This window comes from Epinephelus lanceolatus, chromosome 9, assembly GCF_041903045.1.
Source record: "Epinephelus lanceolatus isolate andai-2023 chromosome 9, ASM4190304v1, whole genome shotgun sequence".
Taxonomy (NCBI): domain Eukaryota; kingdom Metazoa; phylum Chordata; class Actinopteri; order Perciformes; family Serranidae; genus Epinephelus; species Epinephelus lanceolatus.
In genome coordinates, this window is record NC_135742.1 from 8505868 (window position 1) to 8527452 (window position 21585).

The following is a 21585-nucleotide window of genomic DNA, read 5'->3' on the forward strand; positions in this document are numbered from 1 at the left end:
CTATAAAGTGTCAGAAGTATTAAGAACATGGCATTCCAAGACATGCTAAAAGAATGTAACATAAATAGCGACAAAAAGACAATGTGTGCAATGTAGCGATTAGACCGGAGCCTTCGAGGGGGAAATATCGAGTTCGTCTTTCCGCTTCGAACAGAATCGTACAGAAATATGTTTTTTTTTTTCTTTTCGGGACACTTTTTGAAATCCACTTGTTTCTGTCAAAGCCATCTGGAGAAAAAAAAGACACCAAACGGAGACAGAGTTGATAATAATAATAATAATATTATAGTGACTCCCAGCTTTTACAAAAACATAATATTCACTTCCCTTTCTGAAACATCACTTCCCAGCTTGTATACTGTACAAGGCAATAATAAGAGGAATGAACGAGTGTGTTTGAGGCACACGACATTGGCAACAAAAGCTTCAATAAAACAAAGAAAAATAAAATCATGTTTCCAACCAGTTTGGGACGTTTCATTTCATTTCATCATGTTTTGAGTTTTATCACCATATCTTTGTTTTTCTGTTCTTAGGAGAGATGTGTAGTACATTCATTTTGCCTTGTTGAAATTGAAATCGACATATTTGTGCCTAACAAATGAAAAGACGTGAGGATGAAGTCGAGGAAACAGGCCTCCAGTATTTACATCACAGCTGGAAGTTTTGCTGAGAGGATTGGCAAGTTCAGGCCGAGACAAAAATAGTGAAGCAAGTATTTGAAACAGTCCTCAAAGGTTTATGTCTGTGAACAGATGTTAACACTGGGGAAGTAAAGCGCACAGAAATACTGCACTCTGGCACATTAGCTCATCTTTAATCAAACTGAGACACCACGTCCTGGAAAAGATCCACAAAGTTTTAACTTTAAAGAGCATTTTCTCTGGTCACAAATATTATAAAACACCAGCTCACACAAAAGGACATGTCCGGCCCTTTCTCAGCTAACACTACTAACTTCATGCCATCTTTTCCTTTGCTTCTGCTGACAGAGCCGGGCTGTGGCTTCATGATATAAAAAGACAAAGTGAAAGAAGATGTGAAGCCACGCATGGCCGACCAACACTGACAGCGATACCGAGAGAAGCTCAAATTTAGCTCCAGAGAAGCGGCGTCGATGCCGCTGTGTACAAATCTGACACTGTGGACGGTAACGTGACTGTCGACGTCACTAATGCAGAAAACCTGTTGAAGAAGCGTTAAAAAGCTGCAGTGTCAGGTGTGTTTACTGGATATATTAAATTACATCTTAGCTCAGTAGAAAATCTTAAAAATGACGTCATTTTTTAATCATTTTGGTGGCACTTTCTTTTCAAAGTAAAGGAAGCTGAGCAGCATCAGTGTACGGCCCCACCCTGTCTGCCAGGAGGATTTTAAACATCTTTTAGTTTTGTGTGACCCTTATACAATTTTGGTGCTGGAGGGATCAACATCCTTCAATAAGACACTGAACTTTGGGGAAAAAACGTTTCTGTTTCTGTTAAAATGGCTCAAGGTCCCTTTGGGTGAATTGAAAATGAGTAAATAGATTTTTAAGTGAAAACATTTATAGTTACACTTTGTTTTACAGGTCTCATAGTTCACTCAAAATTCCAAGAAAAGAACTGATATTAACTGTAAACTCTTGAAAACTCCTGGAAAGGACAGTCTCTTTATTTGGTGACAGTTAAAGGAAAAACAAACTTTAATTCATGTCTGGCGCTGCATTTTCTGATTTCCTGTTAGTATAAAAATGGCAATGTGCATTGATTTCTTGTAGACCAGCTGCAAAGCACAGTATACTGTACAAAGATTAGTATTATAGCTGCACAATTAGTCGAATAATCAGTCCACTGAAAATTATTTTGATAATCGGCTGATCGCCCACCACCACTGCTCACGCTAGGCTGACCAGGAAAAGAGCAGTGCACATGGAGATCGTGGATGTATTAAGAGTACTGGATACAGAGTGGGAGGTGTGGCACCTTTCGTTCCTATGTGAGTTGCTCAGTGGCGCCAGGCTGTCTTCTAATTTTTCCCAGTGGCCACTTGCGGTATTGCAGCAAAAAAACAAACCAAAAAAAAACACTGCCACCCAAAAAGCATTTCCCCCATAGGCCACCATTATAAAAGAGACGTCTATTAAACTGTTGACAGGACACCTCACACTGCAAACAAGGTCAATTATGACTCTGTCTATAATGAAATTCTAATCCATGAAGGTTTTATATTTGTAAAACTTTCCTTGAGCCGAGAAAAACGAAAATCTTTGGCGTCATCACAATGTGAAGTCTATGAGCAAAGGGGGAATTCACAGGTAGGGCCAGCGGGAGAAACACTAGTGTGCATATTCAGTGGGCTGCATATCACGGAAGTAAACCTAGAAGCTAGAAATTTTTTTGGCATACGTGCCAGGCAAGTGACTCTATTGAACTGAACAGGCGCCATCTTGGCGTTCAGTATCCCGTCATTATCATACATCTATGGGTGGCGCATGAAGCCAAAAAAGGTTCAACTGCCGTGAAAAATAACTCAGCTGATCAGTACTGCGTGGCCCACAGAGCACGCACACTAGAGACTTCTGCCATCCTAGCCGGCTTCTGGTTTAGCGCTCTGCCAAGTGGAATTAGAAAAAACAAATTTGAGACTTTCCAAATGTTATCGGACCAAATTCTGATGGTAAAACCAGTAATTTCGTTAGGTTTGTGACACCCACTGGTTCACAGGCGTCTCTTTTGCTGTGCAAGACTATGGGAAAAAATATTTTTGGGCCCAACTGCACCACGTGACGGACGTAATTCCACTATTTGACCACTATGAAAATTGATTTCAAAGCCTTGTGCACTTTCTCATCCTGGTCAAGATGGCTAGCATTAGCATTAGAGGAAACATTGACGAGCTACAGCAATACATATTTGAGCCTCAGTCAGAGCTAGACTCAGATGAGTCTACTGTACACCAACATCTGCGACCAGCAGACGTATCAGAATGGTGAGTGTAGTTAGCATCTTTTATCTATGTTGTTTGTTAGCTTGTAGGCTAACTGGCAGTGACGAGGGCAGCGTTAATGGCTGTGAAACATACGATATCTGCTATGATGTGGTTTTTGGTAGATGGTGAATGGAAGTTTCAGGGTCTGGACATCCCAAAACTGCACACTCTCCATGTTTGCTGTCAACACTTTCACTATGCTAATGCTAACTCTGCTCTCTGTACTGACAGGTCTGCTCTCCAGTGGAGGTTTCAGGTGACTTTGCTGGTGTCACGTTGAAGTGTGTTCCCTGGTTGATTTGCGTTTCCCGTATTGACGTGGTTTGGCTTTGGTATTGGTGACGTACCTAATCAAGCTTGACCGGCGTATATTTGAATCTTAGATTTTATGGAGTCCACAGACGTCAGTATTTTAGTGAAGGGGGACTTTCAAGTAATTTTCATTTTCACCGCTACTAGCTTCCAAAATGTGAATGTTTGCTGGTTTTCTTTTCCAGCTATCTCTTGTATGGTAATAGGGCTTTGGATGTCCACATAAAAATATTGAATAGTGCAGCTTTAATTACAAACATGACGTACCTTGTAGTGTAACCCAAAGGTCCTTTTAGTCACAGTGTAGCTTCATAATTAAGTGAAGTTCTCGTTATCTTTTGATCTCTTTTTTGGTCATTAACATTTTAGCAGGTCTTTAAAGGAAATTTCAACAGCACACAAGTAACTGTCTTATTGCGCTGTCTCATTATAGTTCATACCACATCACTGTTCTTTTCAGAAGCTTCTTAGGAACTTATGAGACCTGTACAATAAAGTGTCACCAAAAATTAATCAACGAAAGATTTCTGTTGTTGGATTAATGAATAAATAATAAGTCAACAAGATCATCTGTATGTATGAACCCACAAATGCACCGATTAAACATAAATTGCATTGTTTCCCACAGAGCATCACATCGACTCCATGCTGACTCCAGTGAGGTGTTTCACCTCCCAAACACTGAACAGAAAACAGCAGAAGTCTGATCTCTGATTTCAGCTTTCTGTTTGTTTTGTAGCCAGTTAAACTATTTGTAACATGAGCCGAGCATTTGTTTTTCTTTCTTCGTTAACCTTTTCCTGCCTTTTCCATTTTCAGACTATAGACTTGATTGAAATTAATTTTACTATTAGTGTCAACAAGGCACAGTTCTTCAAATGTTTGGAAAGAACTACTGTTTTTTTTAAGAATAACAAGACTATTTGTGCTCTTTAGGGAGGTAGAAGGCCACAAAGGCACTCTGAAAAATGCTGTTAATTTATTAACGCTAAGCTTGAGCGGCCCAAATGTCACATCAGTAAAACAGAAGCATGAAGGGAGATAGTATTACATGTAACTGTGGTGGATGGAGGGAGTAGAGATGGCAGCCTCCTACACTGAAAGAGGTCCAAACATGAGGCGGCCATTTTCAATTGCGTCCATTTCTTCATGTAGAGTTGATAGTTTTTAAAAATTTCTGTCTTTAAGCTGTAAGATGAGTAAGTGTGCAGGCGAGTTGGAGGGATATTAAAAAGCAGCACAACAAGATTAAGAACAAAATAAAAGCACAGGATTCCTCTTTGGAGCTCAGGACAATCAGCTCTTTCACAACATTCATGGTGGAAGGGAAGGTCAGCTGTACAGGTGTGGAGAGCACAAGCACAACATCTGGTTCATACGCCAACTTAATGGGGTGATTAAGGGACGAGCAGCTGAACGATTGCACTTCATGTTCATTCACACACGAGTCCTGTTTCGGGGGAAATGTCACATCAGACTACGTGATGTTTGGCGAGGACATAGAGCCGACCCCGTTCAGTTCAGCGGGATATGACGGAGCTGATGGAGTTGTACGATGTGCCGCCGTTGCAGGTGGGCGGGTAGCCGTTGGCGGCCCCCACCACTGCTTCCATGTTGACCCTGAAAACAGGAGAAGCTTTGAGTAGGAAGTCGGCGGCATCTCGGCGACCGAGCTCCCTCAGTTTGGCCATCAGAACGCCCACCGTGCTGTCCGCTCGCCCCCTCCATTCTTGCAGCAGTGCTGCTGTCGGGCTGGGCTGCAGCATGGCCTGCTGGGAGTCCGGGGCTGAGTCCAGCTCAGGGGTGCCGTTTGGAGTCCCGTTGCTGTGTTTGGCCACCAAGTCTGTGAGGCCGAGGTTCATGGCCAGCAGGCACCAGTCTTTCCCCAGAGCATCAGGAGGGTCCAACATGCGGCAGAGCTTCCTGCGAGCCAACAGGGGGACTTCTGATATGTGAATGTCCGTTCCCAGAGTCCCCTGCTGGTAAACTTCAGCGCAGCCGAAAGACAGGATGCTGCTAAAGCTCTCTCGGTAGCCGCCCATGGTGTTAGTGAGCGAGGTCTCCCGCTGGACTTGAGCGCGGAAGAAATCTTTGGGTTGGTAGATCATGATGGGGGCGTGGTGCTCCCGCAGCTGCTGAGGACTCAGGTAGTATTTGGCAGTGAGTAGTCCGGGGAGCGTGGAGGCCAGCAGGTTCTCTGTTATACTACAGATGGTATCCAACAGGGTGTAACACTTGGCCCGCTCTGAGTCGTGCCCACGCACCTGAATCTCCAACCCCTGGCCGTGGTTGACCAGCAGGATCATGGCCTCCACTGCTCCCTGGCTCACCTTGGCTCCGTTGGTCCACAGGTGGATATCTCCATCGAAATCCTCCCCGCCCTCCTCCTCAGGCTTCTGCTGGTGACTCCAGCGACACAGGTTCACCTGCAGTTTATGAAACAGGCCACAAGGGAAGGGGGTCAGGTGCTCCGCGGGGACGAGTCGTACTCCGCCGTACAGGAGTGACTCCTCCTCCTCTTCTTCGGTCCAGGAGCGGTGGAGGCCATTCGTCTTGATGAGGGCGGGAACATCTACCATGGAAGGGTTGGTGGTGTCACGGGCACAGACGTCCATGGCGTCCAAGATCTGCAGCAGCTCGTCCACGTCACTCTCAGGAGCCAGAGCCTGCACCTCCTCCAGCCTGTAGCGCCCCCTGTAGTGGTGGATGGCCTTGGGCGTCTCCACTGAGAGCAGCTTGCCGAGGATGTTGCTGCAGAGCCAACGGGGCTCCAGCAGAACGACATCCTGCACCGTCTCACTCTGCATGATGTTGATCTGTGAGAGGATGGAGGAAATGATGGAGGAGGAAAGAAGAAGAAAGATGGTGAAAGAGGAAGAGGAAAGTAAAAATAAGTCAGAGAAGGTGGAAGAAAGTAATCAGAGGGAACAGGTGTGGGTAGAAAAAGGAGAAACGTGAAAAGAAAATGTGAATAAAAAGTTAAATGTGGTAAAACATACTGACACAAAAGAAAAGTGATCACCCAAAAAAAAGACAGTTGCTGCACTGATAGTAAAACAGGACACTAAGTGTCCTTAAAAATAAAATCAAATACATAAAGAAACATTTCAGACTCAGTTCCTCATTTTTCTTCCTGAGCTGAGTCACTCTGGTAAACAAACAGAGAAACAATGTGTTTCTGCTGTGGAGTAATTGTGAGTAATTGTTTACACATGAAAACAAAATGTTGGTTTCATTTATTCTTGAACTAACTGCACACCCTGGTGGCCGTCTGGTGAACTGACAGTCAGCTGCCAGAGACGAAATTTGATGTCAAACGTAGCAATATAAACAATAATTATTATATAATGATGAGAACAATTTCCCTTAACATGCTCAATGCAAGAAATGCCACAAGTTAATTTATGTTTTGTGCCAGATTGAATGTAATTTGTTAACTAACAAATGGGAAATAGTCCAATAAATCATCATTTCGACCACAGGAACTTTCCCAACCAACTAGAGTACCTTTGAAGAACTCATGAACTGCATGAACCAGGTCTAAATTAAGGTCTGGAGACATTTTACCCCACAAAGAGTCTCTGATAGAGAGCTGAACTTTCGGGGTGGGGTTTACAGGGATGACCGTCACTCATCAGTCAAACACTCACAGTACTGCTGCTTTAACTCGTGTACCGCTTCATTCATAAAAGAAGGACGTATTCTAGTGTCGATTTAGGACCACTATAAGACAAGGGGAGAACATTTTCTTTTCAATAACATTACAGGTAGAGTAAGGGTTTGCTAGGTGTGGGGAAAATAAGCAATTCTTAGATGCATTGCAATGCGGATGTAGACGATTTAGCATAGATTCACAAATGTCAACAGTTGATTATATAAATGTTTGTTAATAATGTGATGTCACTGGAACAAAGGAGGTGGAACTCGTCGCACCCAGACAGTGTACAGCGTGGACACACTAGAGTTAACTTGTCGGTGCTTTTGAAAGTCAAGGCTGAATTTCAAAGAGGTTACATCCCGCCAAAGGATTGTTCCAATCTCCAATCTCCGTATGTACCAAAGAGTCCTTCCTTCAGAGAATTTTCAAGGATGCATGTGTGTATCTTCACTGGGAGAGAAGTACCCACAATTCTTGCTCAGACGGAGTCTTGCCTAGTCTCTATTGGACCTGACTTGTTGGACCTAAACTTGTTTTTTTAACGTGTTGGTGTTGGTGGAAATGGAAGCCACACTTGAGGCTCTTGAGGCTGCAGAGTGTGTTCACCCCTGTGACCAGCAGCAGCCTTTATTCTGTCATGTTGCTTGTTCATACGCCAGGGACGACTGACTTGCCTTATGTTCCTGGGTATTTACACTGCTATGAAAATGCAGACAACGATGGGTCGAGGGAACTTCCTGTAAAGTGAGTCCTGGGACAAAAATGACCACAAACGTCTTGGTGGAAACGCGTCTATTGCTTTACTTTCCACTACCCTATTTAAAAATATGTAAATTAAGAGACATTGTGTAATATGATTTTAACCAAACCACAAGGCTGTTTTATAATAGTTTGTTTTTCAAAATTATTTTTACATGTGAGATTCTTTTGTCTCATTTGTGAGCGCTAAAGTTTAACAAGCAATTAATTAATTATAATTTTATTTTCCTGCAGTTACACACAGTCTGTTCTGAAGCTGATAAAACAAACACGCACCTCCCCCATGCTGTGCAGCTGCAGGGCCAGTGTGCGGAGGTGCTCCTGGCTGACCAGAGGGTTGATGTGCTCCTGGACGTCGCTGACAAACTGCTGCCACGACGTCAGCTGGTTTGGTCCGCTCAGCTTCCTCCAGGTCGGCAGGGTGGCCAGCAAACGCTCCGACAGCAGTGTCATGGGACTGCACCTCTGCAGCGATAGAGAAGGAGGGGACAGTGTGGATTCACTGCATGTTATTATGTCTTAACATATTAAATAATCTGACAAATGAAGAAGAGAAATCTTCCAGATTTACTATCTTCCCATAGAGATACTTCGCTGTGGAAATCATGAAACAAATACTTTTATTTCATTATTTCTGACAAAAAAGGGCAGAGGACACTGCAGGAAAGTTTGTGTCCCATTCAGACTTGATATGAGTTCATAAAAACTAGATTACTAAAGAAATTGTGTAGGTAGAAAAAGCAATTTCATAAAAATACTGTCTGTCTTTGAACTACTAATTGAACTGTGTGCACACGCTCTTTGAGGAAGATTTGGTAAATGTAAATTTTAAAATACAAACCCATATCAGGAATGGAAAGATGTAGGGAGAGCAACCAGGTGAGGGGAGAGATACTTGTATAAGTGTGTGTTTGCTCACAGAGATGATGTTGGCACGAAGCTCCTGCAGGTGATTCCGCAGCAGCTTCACGTCTTTGGAGTTTGAGGCTCCGGCGTCCATCACAAACACTTTGTCACTGATCTGCAGGTCGACCCCAAACCTGAACACAAAAGAAAACACACAACACCATTTTAAAACTCTTTTAACAAGAGTACTGAGACATGTGAAAAAGCATCCCTGAAATACTGAAAAAGTGGGAAACAGTCTCCCGACATTTTGTACTTTCAAACAGGTTTAACTACCAACACCAACTTTACTCATAGCTGCATATAATTTATTTAATTTCAGCAACTACAATATTTTACTTTGTTCTCCATGGCAATGGTTGCTGAGGCTCATGGGTACTGTAGTACACAAACAACTAAATGATCTCCATGTCTCTCTTGTGTGCTCTGGATATAGTCCCAACCTGTTTCTGACTTCCTTTAGCAGCGCTTTCTCCTTGCTGTAGGTGAACTCTCCAGAGAACGCTCTGGGGATGTCAGCGAGGTCGGCGTGTGTCGCCACCAGGACGACCATGAGAGGCTGCTGGACCCGACCCCCGAAAGCTGCAGGAAGACAGGAGAGCACACAAGCACTGTTACGGAGATTCGAGACAATAATTAGTGTCCTGCTCAAATGTTTCACCTCAGCTGACATCACAACCATTTCTCCTTTACGTAAATGTATCAGTGACCCTTAAATATCCAACTAAAATGGAAGAAGTCTCTGTCTGTGTCTGTTCTCAGATTTTCTGGACAGCTGTTCATCGGATTGACTTCACACTTGGCCGGTGTGTTGCTGAGGACCAAAGGGAGTGCAGTGTCAAGTGTGAGCTCTTGAGATCAACAGGACACATTTCTTAATTGTGCATTTTGTACACACTGTGTAGTCTAATGAGAGGGGACCACTACTAACAGTTACACCACCAAACAGCATGCTGGGTACAGCTCACCCTCCATCATTTGATACGATGCATTCAGGAACAGATGAAGAAAGAGACTGGGGACGCTACACTGTAACAAGCTCAAACATTTCAAACATCAGCGATGGAACTTTGGGACTAAATACTTTAGTTCCTGGAAATAGCCTGGTCCCAAATAGCTAGCTGTAAATAGCAACATGTTTAATTTGTCTTTTCCTTTATGTAGTTTGTGCTGGTTGTTATTGATTCAAATGACAGAGTTGTAAACATGCCAGAGGGTCGGCTGTGATTTGGTTTTATGACCACACTTGGAGGAGATTCAATAGTGCTGCATTTGGAGATCTTCCATCTTGGTGATACTCCAGATGCAGTGTGCCTGCTTGCTCCAGGGAACAACATCACCTCAAGTGGCACTATTGGGGTCTGTGAAATCTGGGGCTTATTCACAGATATTAAATTGGGGCTTTGACTTAACTGAGGCCATAAAATGTTTATGTGAGTTTTTGCACCCAATGACGGCACACTCAAGCGCTGCTATGGTACACAACTATGACATGGAAGCTGTATTGCTCAGGACCCAAGGAAGCGCAGTGTTGCGTATGAAGTTGTTGTGATGAGCAGTACTGCAGGCCAAGCCACTGGCATGTTCCCAACAGGCACGATTTGAAGGGCACTGCATTAGTCTGAGTGTATTTTAGGATAAATAGAATATAAATTTGATTGTCCATTGATCCACTGATGCGTTTGGTGTCCTCACCGATGTTGTCCTGTGGCAGGTTGAGGGCTTTCAGCATGTTCAGCCAGTATGTGATGTGGCCCAGCTGGGTCTCGTACGGCTCCTCCAGGCTGAACAGGACCAGGTGGATCGCGGTGGCATCGTTGGCTGCAAAGTAGTCGTAGGAGCAGTAATAGACCGGGTTCCCCGAAAACTCCCACACGCTGAACTCCCCGACCCCTACAGAGAGGGAAGTAATGATGTTAATATCATTGGTGACCTCATTATTCAAAGCATTTCCTGTGTAACGTTTCAGTTTTGGTTAAATGTAAGCGTGTCTGACGCTCACCGTGGATGTTGCCGTGCTGGATGTCGATGGCCTTTGTTGCCTGCTCGTCAGCTGCGGACAGAGCGTTGTGGACGGGGGAGAAGACCTCCAGGACACCTTTGGTCAGGCTGGGCTCAAACATCATGCTGCGACTCCGCACGCTCACATTCTCACAACCTGGGTACAGGTTGGAAATGCTCACTGATACTAAACACAGAAAAAATACACATGAATGTACTGAGGAAACTTAACCAGTGTCCCCAGCAGGGTCAGATTTACAGAACTTTACAATATATTTCGATGACATTTGCCTTTTTTAAAGAAGAATTTGGCACCAGGAGCAGCACATTTGATGCATCACACATGAGGAGTGCCTAAATATTATTAAACGCTTTCGAAAAGCCAGAAGCAGGTTTCTTTCAGAGGAATTTTCACCCAAATGAACAAAGCACGTCTATATCCTCCTGAGACCCTGCGTCCTCATATGAGGACATCACAGTCTGGGTTTGTGCACCATATACTTCATTTGACTTAACTCAGACCTCTTGTCCTCCTTCGTGAACACTTTTTTGTGCCATCTAGTGGTAGTAAGAGCACAATACACTAATCTCATGGATAAACAAGCTGGCTGCCATCTCAAAGTCCAAAACCTGATCACATTTTACAGCTGAAACTTTTTTATTTATTTATGATTAGTAATGTTTGATATGGCAACAGTAACAAGCTTTTATAATCGTCTCATTTGAGGACACTGGGACTTTGTTATCGTCTTATTTGAGGACGTTGGGACCAATTAGGAGCGACAGACTGTTCCTACAGACAAAAAGACATTCCTGGCTTGGAGTATAGGTCAAGAAAAATTCATGCAGAGTTTATAAATGAACAATTCACAGGACTTTTAGATGTGTTGTTTATTACACACTTGTGACTATTAAGATAAACCCACTGTCCTGATATGAGGACATCTTTTTTTCTCCAAAACTACTTCCTGTCCAAAGACAATGTTTAGTTTTTTAATCCTACTGATCCAAAATAGCTAGGAGACATTAAAATGTATACCAAAAAGAAGCTGAGATCTCAGGAGGATATAACAAAAATGGGAAGATAGCTTCTACTCTATTAACAACATGAGAAAAAAGTTGCTTAGATATTTTTATCAGTTCTGTTAGAGAAAATGTTTCACAAATCTCAGTTGAACTTGTGTTTCTTAATAAACACATTGATGTTGAACTATTTTATACCTTTATTATCAGTACAAAGAACAAACTGAGCTCAAGTCTTCATGACTTCTACTCTGCTGGAGTAATAGACCTGCATCCACCATCTCATTTTTCATCCACTGCCCGCACACTTGCAAACACACGGGGGTGCTATTTTATTGCAAATAAATCCACAATGCAGCATAACATTTGGATTTCATCACACTCTGAAGGACCACACCTACAGTTTGTTTTCTGTGGTAGAAAATGTCTTTTTGGCTGCAGTTTTGTATCAGTTTGAGTCCATACCGCCTCATTCTGACATAGCCTAACCTGTCAGTACACAAAGTTAATACTTTTGGGAAAGTTTTCCGCAGAACTGCTGCAGATTGATTGCGACACCAGATTGTTTTTATGCAGCCAGTGTCTCTTCTCAGTCCTGAGCAATCAGCCAAACACACAGGATAAATGAGAACACATGCTTCAGCTGCTTGAGGGAGGCTTGGTGTTAATGCACGCTGACAAAAGACACACAAAAGCATGTTCAGGGGACAGTGTGTGCCATGACGTTTTTGGCATATTCATCTGATTTGTTGTCTTTTTATGGTGACCACACTGACAATGATACCACACTGCTGAACTGATCACTTCAAAAAACCAAACCAAAAGTTCTCCCGATGAAACTTTTCTTCTTCTCTGATCATTTCAGCTTTCAGAAAATCTCTCCTCTCACTTGTTGTTTCGAGACATCTTTCTACATAAGCAATGAAAAGGGTAAGGCAAATGTTGTGCTACATGAAAAATGGACTTGATATATTGGTTTTCTGGTTTTAATAACAACAGCTGCTGTCAGTTTGGACTTCAGGGATGCAAAGGTGCTCATATGTCTATGTCAACACCTTCTCTCTTCATGACAGGACAAAGCGTCTCACAAGAAAAGCTGATTACAAGAACCTCAAGCTGTATTCACACCCTCTCGTCAATGCTTTACAGATTACTGAAGTGAATGAATAAAAGAGTCCCTCTCAATTAAGTGAAGCATGAACAACCTGAAAAGACAAAAATCAATGCAGAGGGCAGAATACTCTCCCGTCATATTGAGTTTTATGGCCAACAGTGTCATAAAGGTACAAATATTGACACTAGACGAAGGTAAATATGCATTTAACGTGCTACGCTTTGACTTTCGACAGGCTTACAAAATAACAAATCGATGCTTGTGCTAAAAGAAATCCACAAATGAGCCAAATGAACATCATGACGGCCACTTGTTCCCTCTCAGCTCTGCTTCTTTGTGTCTCACTGTGGACTCTTGTCACGTATCGCTGCAGATATAACACACAGTCAATAAAGACCGTTACTGAATTCAGCTGGAATTGAAAGGAGGAGGAGAGGAATAAAAAAAAAAGAAAGAAACTCTTTCAACCTCTCTGTGGTTCTGACAGAGGCTGCAGATTTCCAGATAGTACAGAGGATGGGATCGGTAACAGTATACGGCTCACGTAACTGACCATTATCAGAGCGAGCATCACGTCTGTCTGGGAGGTAATGGCTCAGAGCGGCGCAAAATAGAGCGCTTAAAGGAAGCATAATGGCATGTGTGTGTGTGAGGGAGGGTAGATAGAGTGCAAATACAGAGAGACTGGAGACAAAGTACGTGTGTTTTTTACACTACACTGAACATATTAGGGAGTCTTACCACAGACCTGCAGGACTGACCTCCACAAAAAAAGCTTTTCTGAGGACCAGGAGCAGAAAAGAAGGAACAACTGTTTTTACTTCTAGATTCCAGTTTGGGTTCACTGGAGTAATGGAGTTAACACTGGGTTGGCTGCTAAAATCAACAAGGGTGAGAAGCAGGTCGATGTTTTCAGTTTGATCGTGTGGACTTGTGTGATGTGGAACCTTTTTCTGTGATAACAGCATCTTTGTTTGTAGAAAAATGAGACATCCTGGTGAAAGTGGGTGTTTTCTATGTTTTCCTCTCAGCCCATTGATCTCAGTGCCCCTGGGTCAGATCTGTGAAAGGGGAGAGGTGTGGTACTGGTGTGCATTCATGTCATCCACCCTGCCTTTTTGGGTTCTCTCAATCAAAAACATCTGATTTTGTTCACAAAATGCTTCTCAGCTGAATTTCAAGGCCATGTACTGCATCACTATTTGTTGTGCATGTATATGTAATATTGTGATATAAATATAAACTTAGCAATAAAAGATTTAATTCACATCGCCCAGCCCTTCTCCAAACCAAACAGGCTGCTGGCATTCTGGCTCATTTTCCTGCACTGCCCTGCTTTTTACACAACAGAGCATCCATCATCCAGAGAGAGGAGCCTGATGCTCAGGCACTTTGACAGAAGCTGTATAAGGAGAAATAAAGTAATTATCAACACTAGCATGCAGATTTTTCCAGGCTGATGCTTGTGAAATTCGTCTTTGGTGGATAAATACACAGTTAAAAACAATGCCTCTTAACGTAAGTCTTTCTTACTTGAGGATAAGTTGAAGAATATTTGCAGTTAATTTCATCTAGCGCCTGATTTTTGAAGCTTTGCCCATTGTTTCTACTGCTTATGTTAACAGTGTACTCAACAACATGCCCAATCTGTAATCTTTTTCAATTTTAGCACTGAACTTTGTGCGTTAAATGTAAAAATAACCAACAGCACCGACAGTCAAACTTAACAAAAATAGGAAACCAAGTTGTGGTAAACTGGAGCTATTGTTTTCATGCTTCAAAATCTCTTGAAAATGTCTGAAAAGGGGAACAAGCACTAAATGAACACTGTTCCTAAGCACTGAATAAAATGGTGAATTAATTATTCTGGCCTGTTTTGGCAGAAGAACTCATTCTGTTCCTTGGCAGGTGAAGGCTTAATCTTGTGAGGGATTACCTCAGCTTCACCGGAGCCGTCTGTCACCTACCAGCAGGTTTGGAGTTGACGGGGGAGTTGGGGTGGCGGGTTGTGTTGGTCATGCGTGTCCTCTTCCTCCTGAAGAAGCTGCGCAGGATGCCACATTTCAGAGACTCCAGCAGGGTGCTCTTCCCGGCTCCGGGGTGTCCGAACAGCTTCAGCTTGATTCTAGGCTGGACGGTCTGAGTGGGCCGCAGCTGCTGGATGTAGCTCAGTTTGTGGTTGTCCTGACCCCCCAAAAAATACCACAGAAAAAGAAAAGGATTAATTGAAAACCACTAACAGGTCAGGTCACACTGAGACAGATGTTTATCTACTGTATGACACAGACTCCCACATGTTTTCACCTCAAGGAGCCCCAAAACTCAGAAGTCTGACGTCCATTTATCAGACTTTGCTCCACATACTGTATCTTCTCTTTGAGAGAAACACCAGACACAGAGGCACCTGCAGAACACCTTGTATTTCATGTTGTACACATGTCAACCAACAACTGAGGAAACAGCTGTGTGAGGTTTGCAAACAGTTTCACTTTTCCCTGTGCACCAAGGACTAATAAAAACAGACTTCAGATGACTAATACCCTTTTTCCATTGGCACTCTCGGCCGTGCCGTGTAATGCCATGCTGCGCTGATTTGTGTTTCCTTTGTCAAGTTTAGACGCGCCATACCAAGCTGCGCTGGAGATGGACCTACTCTTGAGTAGGGATGGGCAACAATTTTCGATTATCAATGATTGATTGTTAAGGATTTTGATCAATCACAAATAATTTTACTAGATAGTCGCAGCGTTTCCCCTACAATGCTACAGGCCCGGCGAGCCGCTGTGCCTAAGAGACCCCCGTCGGACCTATGCCAGGCAAAAAATCATAAACAGACGGAGGCTCTCATTGCTCTCCAAAGCCTCAGCAGCTTCCCTTGAGGCCTCTGAAAACACTACGCCATTGAAAGACGGAGGTTTCACTGAAAACTGAAGCCTGTAACCCCTGGCTGGCAACGGTTGCATGCGTGCCATTCTTCCTCTTTGGCCTGGGGGGTTGAAGCTCTGCGCTTTCTTGCGGTGACAGTCTGCACTGCACTCTTTTGTTTTCTTTCTTTTGAAATACTCGCTTATCAATTAATCGCTAATTGATCGTTAATTTTTTTGATGATCGAATAATGAATTTTGATCGTTTGCCCATCCCTACTCCTGAGAAGGAGCTGCTCGCCCTCAACTGGTAGTGGTGACACCTCGCCAACTGCAGCCAACCCCCCATTGACCCCTACAGAGTTTCACTTGATACTACAGACTACTAAAACTGCAGTCAGCCTGTCCAATATAAGTGAAAATGTCCAAAACCAAAAAAAGTTAACTTTTTTTGCTAAAAAGTTTTAATACCTAAGAAATAAAATGCCTTATGGGTGAAATACATGGCACATGTACGTAGCCTGACACATCTGCCGCAGCATGCCCACAGCAGAGTGCGTCCATTATAATCAACTGAAGCTGCTAGGCTGACCAAGGAATCCCGCAGCTCACGCCTGCGCGGGCATCACATGGCTCTTCTTGGCTCTTATGTAGCTGGTCTATTTTTTTAATCTCAGGTTGTCACCACAACCTTTAAATGGATTAAAAAAAAACCTTGAATTGTTGGAAAAGCAAGTGCATTATGTTTAAAAATGTTTAAAAGTGGGCGGGAAAATTGGATGGTGTACATTAAACCCGTTCATTCTGCGTTTGTTTTTTCCCCTCCCAAATATTTTTATTGAAAAAATACAATACAATACTTCCAATCACAGAAATACAATTTACCTTTTCCTTTCTTTTTTTAAGAACATATATGCATATGTACACAGTCACATAATAATTAAATTAAATTACAGAATACAGTGTCGTTCTTCGTTTGTTTAAGGTGAACTTATGTCCTTTTGAGTTATGTCCTTTTGAGTTATTTTATTTAAAAGTGATTTTTTAATCCTTGTTTGTAAAGTGATTAGAGTATCATGAAGACACGCCCCAACACTCTGGTTCATATATGGAGTTCAGTTTCTATTTTGTATTAGTTTCTCTATGTTCATACCTATATTTACATTTACTTTATTGGTCCATTTTGGCTCCTGTACTACACACTGTAACACAATTTTATGTTACTTTCTGCTGTAACTGTGTCCTACAGAAGGCCTGCTTTGAGTATGATGAAGCTGTCTGACTGGACCCTGTCTAACTAAACAAAAAGAGAAAATGCAGCAGAGCAACCTTGTGTTTTTACATCTTACATTAAAAAAAATCAGTGCATCCTGAAGTTAAAACAATCCAGTTGATTAAATCAGCAGCTTACATTTCCAAACCCTGCATAACCAACAGCATCATCACTTGGCAAAACTCAGTACTGTGCACAGTGAAGCTGGCAGCAACCACACGCTGCAGAGACGAACAGCAGGTAAAATAAACCCGCTCCGCTCTGTCTGCGTGACGTGTCACATTGATACCCTGTGTGTTTTGGCTGTAAGTGTATAGACATGCTCTTTTCAAGTCTACATCTGATGCACATGAACATAGATCTTTACTGTCTCCCCACATGCACACATTCTTTGTACCTTATACTTCATTCTGTGAACTTTTGCACATCCTGCACACAACTGTACAGCTTTAGGGAAAGGAGCAATATGTAAGTGGATGTGGCTCCGTCTGTTATTTGTTATGGTTGTTATATAGTTGAACAGGGCAGCCATAATGTGTGTTGTGTGTAAATCATCGTCACAAGGAATTATCTTTGTTTTCTTTACATTTCAATTTTATTTTGGGGTCGATCCTCTTAATATTATCGGGATCCACCCACTTAATCTGTGTAAAAAAAAAACAGGCACGCTGTAAATTCAGATTTATAAACAACACAAGCCACGCTCTGTATTTCTGACAATTCCACAGGTAACATTTGTTAACATCAAAGACACTTTTTAACTAACCAATAGATGAGTCACGAATCAGAAGTGGCTTCAAATGCTGTGAGTGGTTTGCGTGGGATGTGAAAATCACTCCCCACTCCCACCTGGGTCATGTGAACACACTGAATACACAAAGTTTGTAATTTCAGTGTGATTCACATCAGAGCAGAATACAACTTACTGACATTTTCTCTTTCAAAGTTTGAGGGACGGGACTGTGTTTTTTCGTTCTTTCTGGGTTTCTGGGAAGTCAAAAACTGGCATCAATGTGCCACAGAGTCTTAAATTAGACCCAGCATATGCAGAGGATGACTGTTTTCACAGTTGCTGCTGTCATGTTTTCACGCCCTGCACTCAATCTCAGCAGGTTTTCTGGAAAAATACATCAGAGGAGAGGCTGGTGACGTTTAGCTTGAGGTGATGTGGTGGATGTGACTCAAGTCAGACTGGGAACACTGGACTGAACTCCCTGTACACCTCTGGAGCAGTTTAGACAAGCTGAACGTCATGTAACAAGAAGGTTTGAGTCCTGTCATGCTAGATACCGTGTAAATTATAATCTATTCTAACTCTGTGCTGTGCTGAGTGAAGTGCTTCCACAAAGTGTCTAAAAATGGTGGGATGCTAAAATCTAACACCTTCCTGTTGCAGACATCTCCCTCCACACCTCTGCAACTGAAATAGACCAAGTGTGAGGAGTGCTTGTGAAACCTGCTTTTGCATCATACAGATTCTTCCCCCAACATTACATTTAAACAATGAAACTATGGGCTCAGGTGTGTCGTATTTTACCTTTTTAAGCTTTCCCAACAAAGAAACAATGAGTTCGTGTTGATCAGCGTGAGCCAAATCCTCTGCTGTCTTCCCATCCTGAGAGAGAGGAGAGAAAGACAGGGATAAATACATGCATGAGAAATCAGACAGATAATCCCTTGCAGTTTGGTTTGTTGACGCTCAAGTGTTTCTAATACACATTTTGGTTGACATTTTGTTTAGGAAGGAGTTTTTTAGTCTCGTCATTTAGAAAAAGGAAACATATTTACTGGATACACAGTCTGTTAGCACAACGAACACACTGTCAGGAAAAATGATGACGTTTGTTCATTATTCAAACATCTAATTTTTTGAGGCAAAACCAAACACAGTTTTGACAATATTATGGTTCAAGCAGATCGAGCATCATGTAAGCTTTACAAGAGAAGACAGTTTATTTTTCCAAGCGATAACCCGAAAAAGGTCAGACTGACTGCTCTGGCGATCTTTTCAGTCCTCCATTTTTAGCCACTACTGTTGTAGAACAGGAGCATTGTTTCCTGTGCTACAGTACCTTGATATTTTGTACAGGATTTCATAAAACGATAATCTAATAGTAACATTACAGAACTGACCTTTAATCAGGGTTTAGCGGGAATTACAGGGAGCTCTAAAACAGTGGTTCCCAACTGGCATATCCCAGTCCAAAAGGGGGTCGCGAATGGACCTCAAGTGGCTCACAAACGTGTCGAGTTTGTGTTTGCACAGTGATTTTATTTTGAAGTGCCGTTTCCTGCTGTCAAGTCAGTGACTAACAGACAGCTACTGAACAGAGACAGCAAACTGGCTTGGTGGCACGGCCAAACGCAAGTATGACACTGAAGATATTAAACTGTGTGGACCTTGAACTCATGACAAACAAGAAGGAAGTCGTTGGGAACCACTGCTCCTAAATATCGTAAGTGTTGTATATTTTCCTGTGTATTTAGGTTCCTGAGATAAATATTAAGAGCGTGTCCTGTGCATGTTTATTCATGCATAACAATTTATGGTAATTTCTGTCTAATACACACAATGATGTCTGTTCCTGTGATGGCTATCACTGCAAAACACTGCAACTGATAGTATATTACTGCATGTAGGCAGGTGAATTCATGTATGAGCATGCATGTGTACAGTTTCCTCTCACCCCTGAAAAATACAGCTCTCCCTAAAGTCACAGTGCAGTTTGAACACTACCTTTAATAACATCACACCATTTTTTTAATGCCCAGTTATGATTACCCTTTTTTTTTTTAAAATCCTCCGCTCAATAGGAGCTGTACACTTCTCATTGTTGGACTCATGATGAGTTTAAAAAAGGGATAAAAATCAAGGCAGCAGCAACAGAGATATCTTTTTTCCCCCATACATTCTCCTTACTTGTCAAAACACCTTCATTACCCACAATGCAACACAACCACCCACATTTAAGTCACAGATTTGGATGCTAGCAGCAGCTAATGTAGCCTGGAGCTGTTGAGAAGCTGGTGACAGAGGTCTGGTAACTCACTTCTTCCCAACCTCAGACCCTCCTGACAGCCTCCTTTTTGATTGCAAATTTGTAGTCTTCAGCCCCAACGTTCGGTGACTCAAATGACATCACTTGAGGCAAACTGTCACACTTCAAACACTCCTTGTGAAGCCACCACAGGCTTTATACTACTTTTTTTTCCCCTCTCATATGCAGTCGACTTTAATGTGTATAATCAGTGGGGTTTCTCTTTGAGCACTAAAACTCTCACAGTTATTTTCCAGTAGATTAACTACAGCTGTAGAGTCTGTACAGCACACACACACACACACACACACACACACACACACACACACACACAGAGTACGTGCACTCACTTTTTCATCCTCCGTCCAGCTCTACAACTGCCCTGATTTGTTACTCTCTCTCTGTTTTCCCTTCAACACATTGACACAGAAACACCACAGTCCTGACAAGTTTCACGTCTCTTTCAGTAACTCAGCCATCTGTCACTGTCCGACTCTGGCTGCTGCTCCACTGGGAAAAGCTGCATCGACAGCCTGGAACGCCCACAGAGCGCCTCCTACTTCTGCAGACCATGACGACAAAGGCCAGTCAACTGGGTTTGTTATAAGACACTGAGAATCAATAAAGATTAATAACTGTAGACATTTTCTAGCTTTATCCTCTTCTTAGATTTTGTATTTCTTTGACAAGGTCTCATAATACTATAAAAGCACGAGAACACTGACCTTTAAGTTGCCTGGATCAGCTAAATGTCAGAGGTGTAAATGAAGTGCAGTTTGGACCAAAAGCTGACCGCTTAGTGTGATTTACATGTGAGTAATTTACGGGACTCGCTCTCACAGATGGCAGGCTGTTACAACCATTACTATCACTGCTTGGCAACTGGCAGATGAAGGCTGGTGTTACGTTAACCCCAGAATATTAGATCAACTATAGTATCTCTGCTTTAGATTAAATATCTGTCGTCTGAGAGTGTTTGTGTTGGAGCAGAGCAGCAGAGGAAACTAAAGAGAGGAATGATCACACACAAAAGAGGCTCTAATTTAAGCTCTTCTGCAGGCTGACCCGACTGAGCCACACATGTATTGTTTCTTTAGGCGTCCAATGACATGTTAAAGCAAAGCAAACGAGCTTCCTGTGTGCTCCCTCAGCTGCTCCACAACAAACCACTGACCAGCGACCACTGGATGATGAATTATACATCTCAATATGTGCTTTTGTCAGATTAAACATGCATGGCACATCAGCTGTCATACAATATTAACAGCGAGAGAATGCAGAGAGAGAAAGAAACCTCAGTGTGAGACATCTGGCAGTGGAGAAACACCTTCTGATATCTGATTTCCTGACTTAAAGTGAGTGAAAAAAGATATTTAGTCACCAGATCAGAGTTAAATAATGCCTTAACCACAATTAAGTGGGAAAGAAATCAAGGTGGAGACAGGAGGAAACAACACCACGCTTTGGTCTCTTCCTATTACAGGAATATTAAAGCAAAATTTGGGTAAAAATGGACTGCAGAGAAGTCTGTTAAAAAGACTACTCAAGATTGACCATATTTCTATGTACGATGTGCAGTGTGCAGATTCTGCATGATTATGATGAGTAAATTTAAAGGAAAGATAATGTTACAGGTGAAGAAGAGGGCAACTTCATGATAGACAAAT

At 42.5% G+C, this 21585-nt stretch overlaps 1 protein-coding gene across 2 annotated transcripts in view; it reads right to left on the bottom strand.

The window, feature by feature from the left end:
* Positions 1-2287: 2287 nt before the first annotated feature.
* dapk1 (death-associated protein kinase 1) overlaps positions 2288-21585 on the bottom strand; it is a 119385-nt gene continuing 100087 nt past the window's right edge. Inside the window, exons 19-26 of one of the 2 annotated variants that reach the window (XM_078170513.1) lie at positions 18418-18495; positions 14711-14927; positions 10608-10763; positions 10301-10498; positions 9049-9187; positions 8619-8739; positions 7976-8164; positions 2288-6098 (exon numbers count right to left, since the gene is read on the bottom strand). In XM_078170513.1, the coding sequence (XP_078026639.1) occupies positions 4803-6098; positions 7976-8164; positions 8619-8739; positions 9049-9187; positions 10301-10498; positions 10608-10763; positions 14711-14927; positions 18418-18495 (2394 nt within the window). In that variant the 3' untranslated portion in view covers positions 2288-4802. Of the gene's footprint in view, positions 6099-7975; positions 8165-8618; positions 8740-9048; positions 9188-10300; positions 10499-10607; positions 10794-14710; positions 14928-18417; positions 18496-21585 lie in introns of both variants that reach the window. The other variant, XM_033619284.2, reaches the window with a different exon arrangement.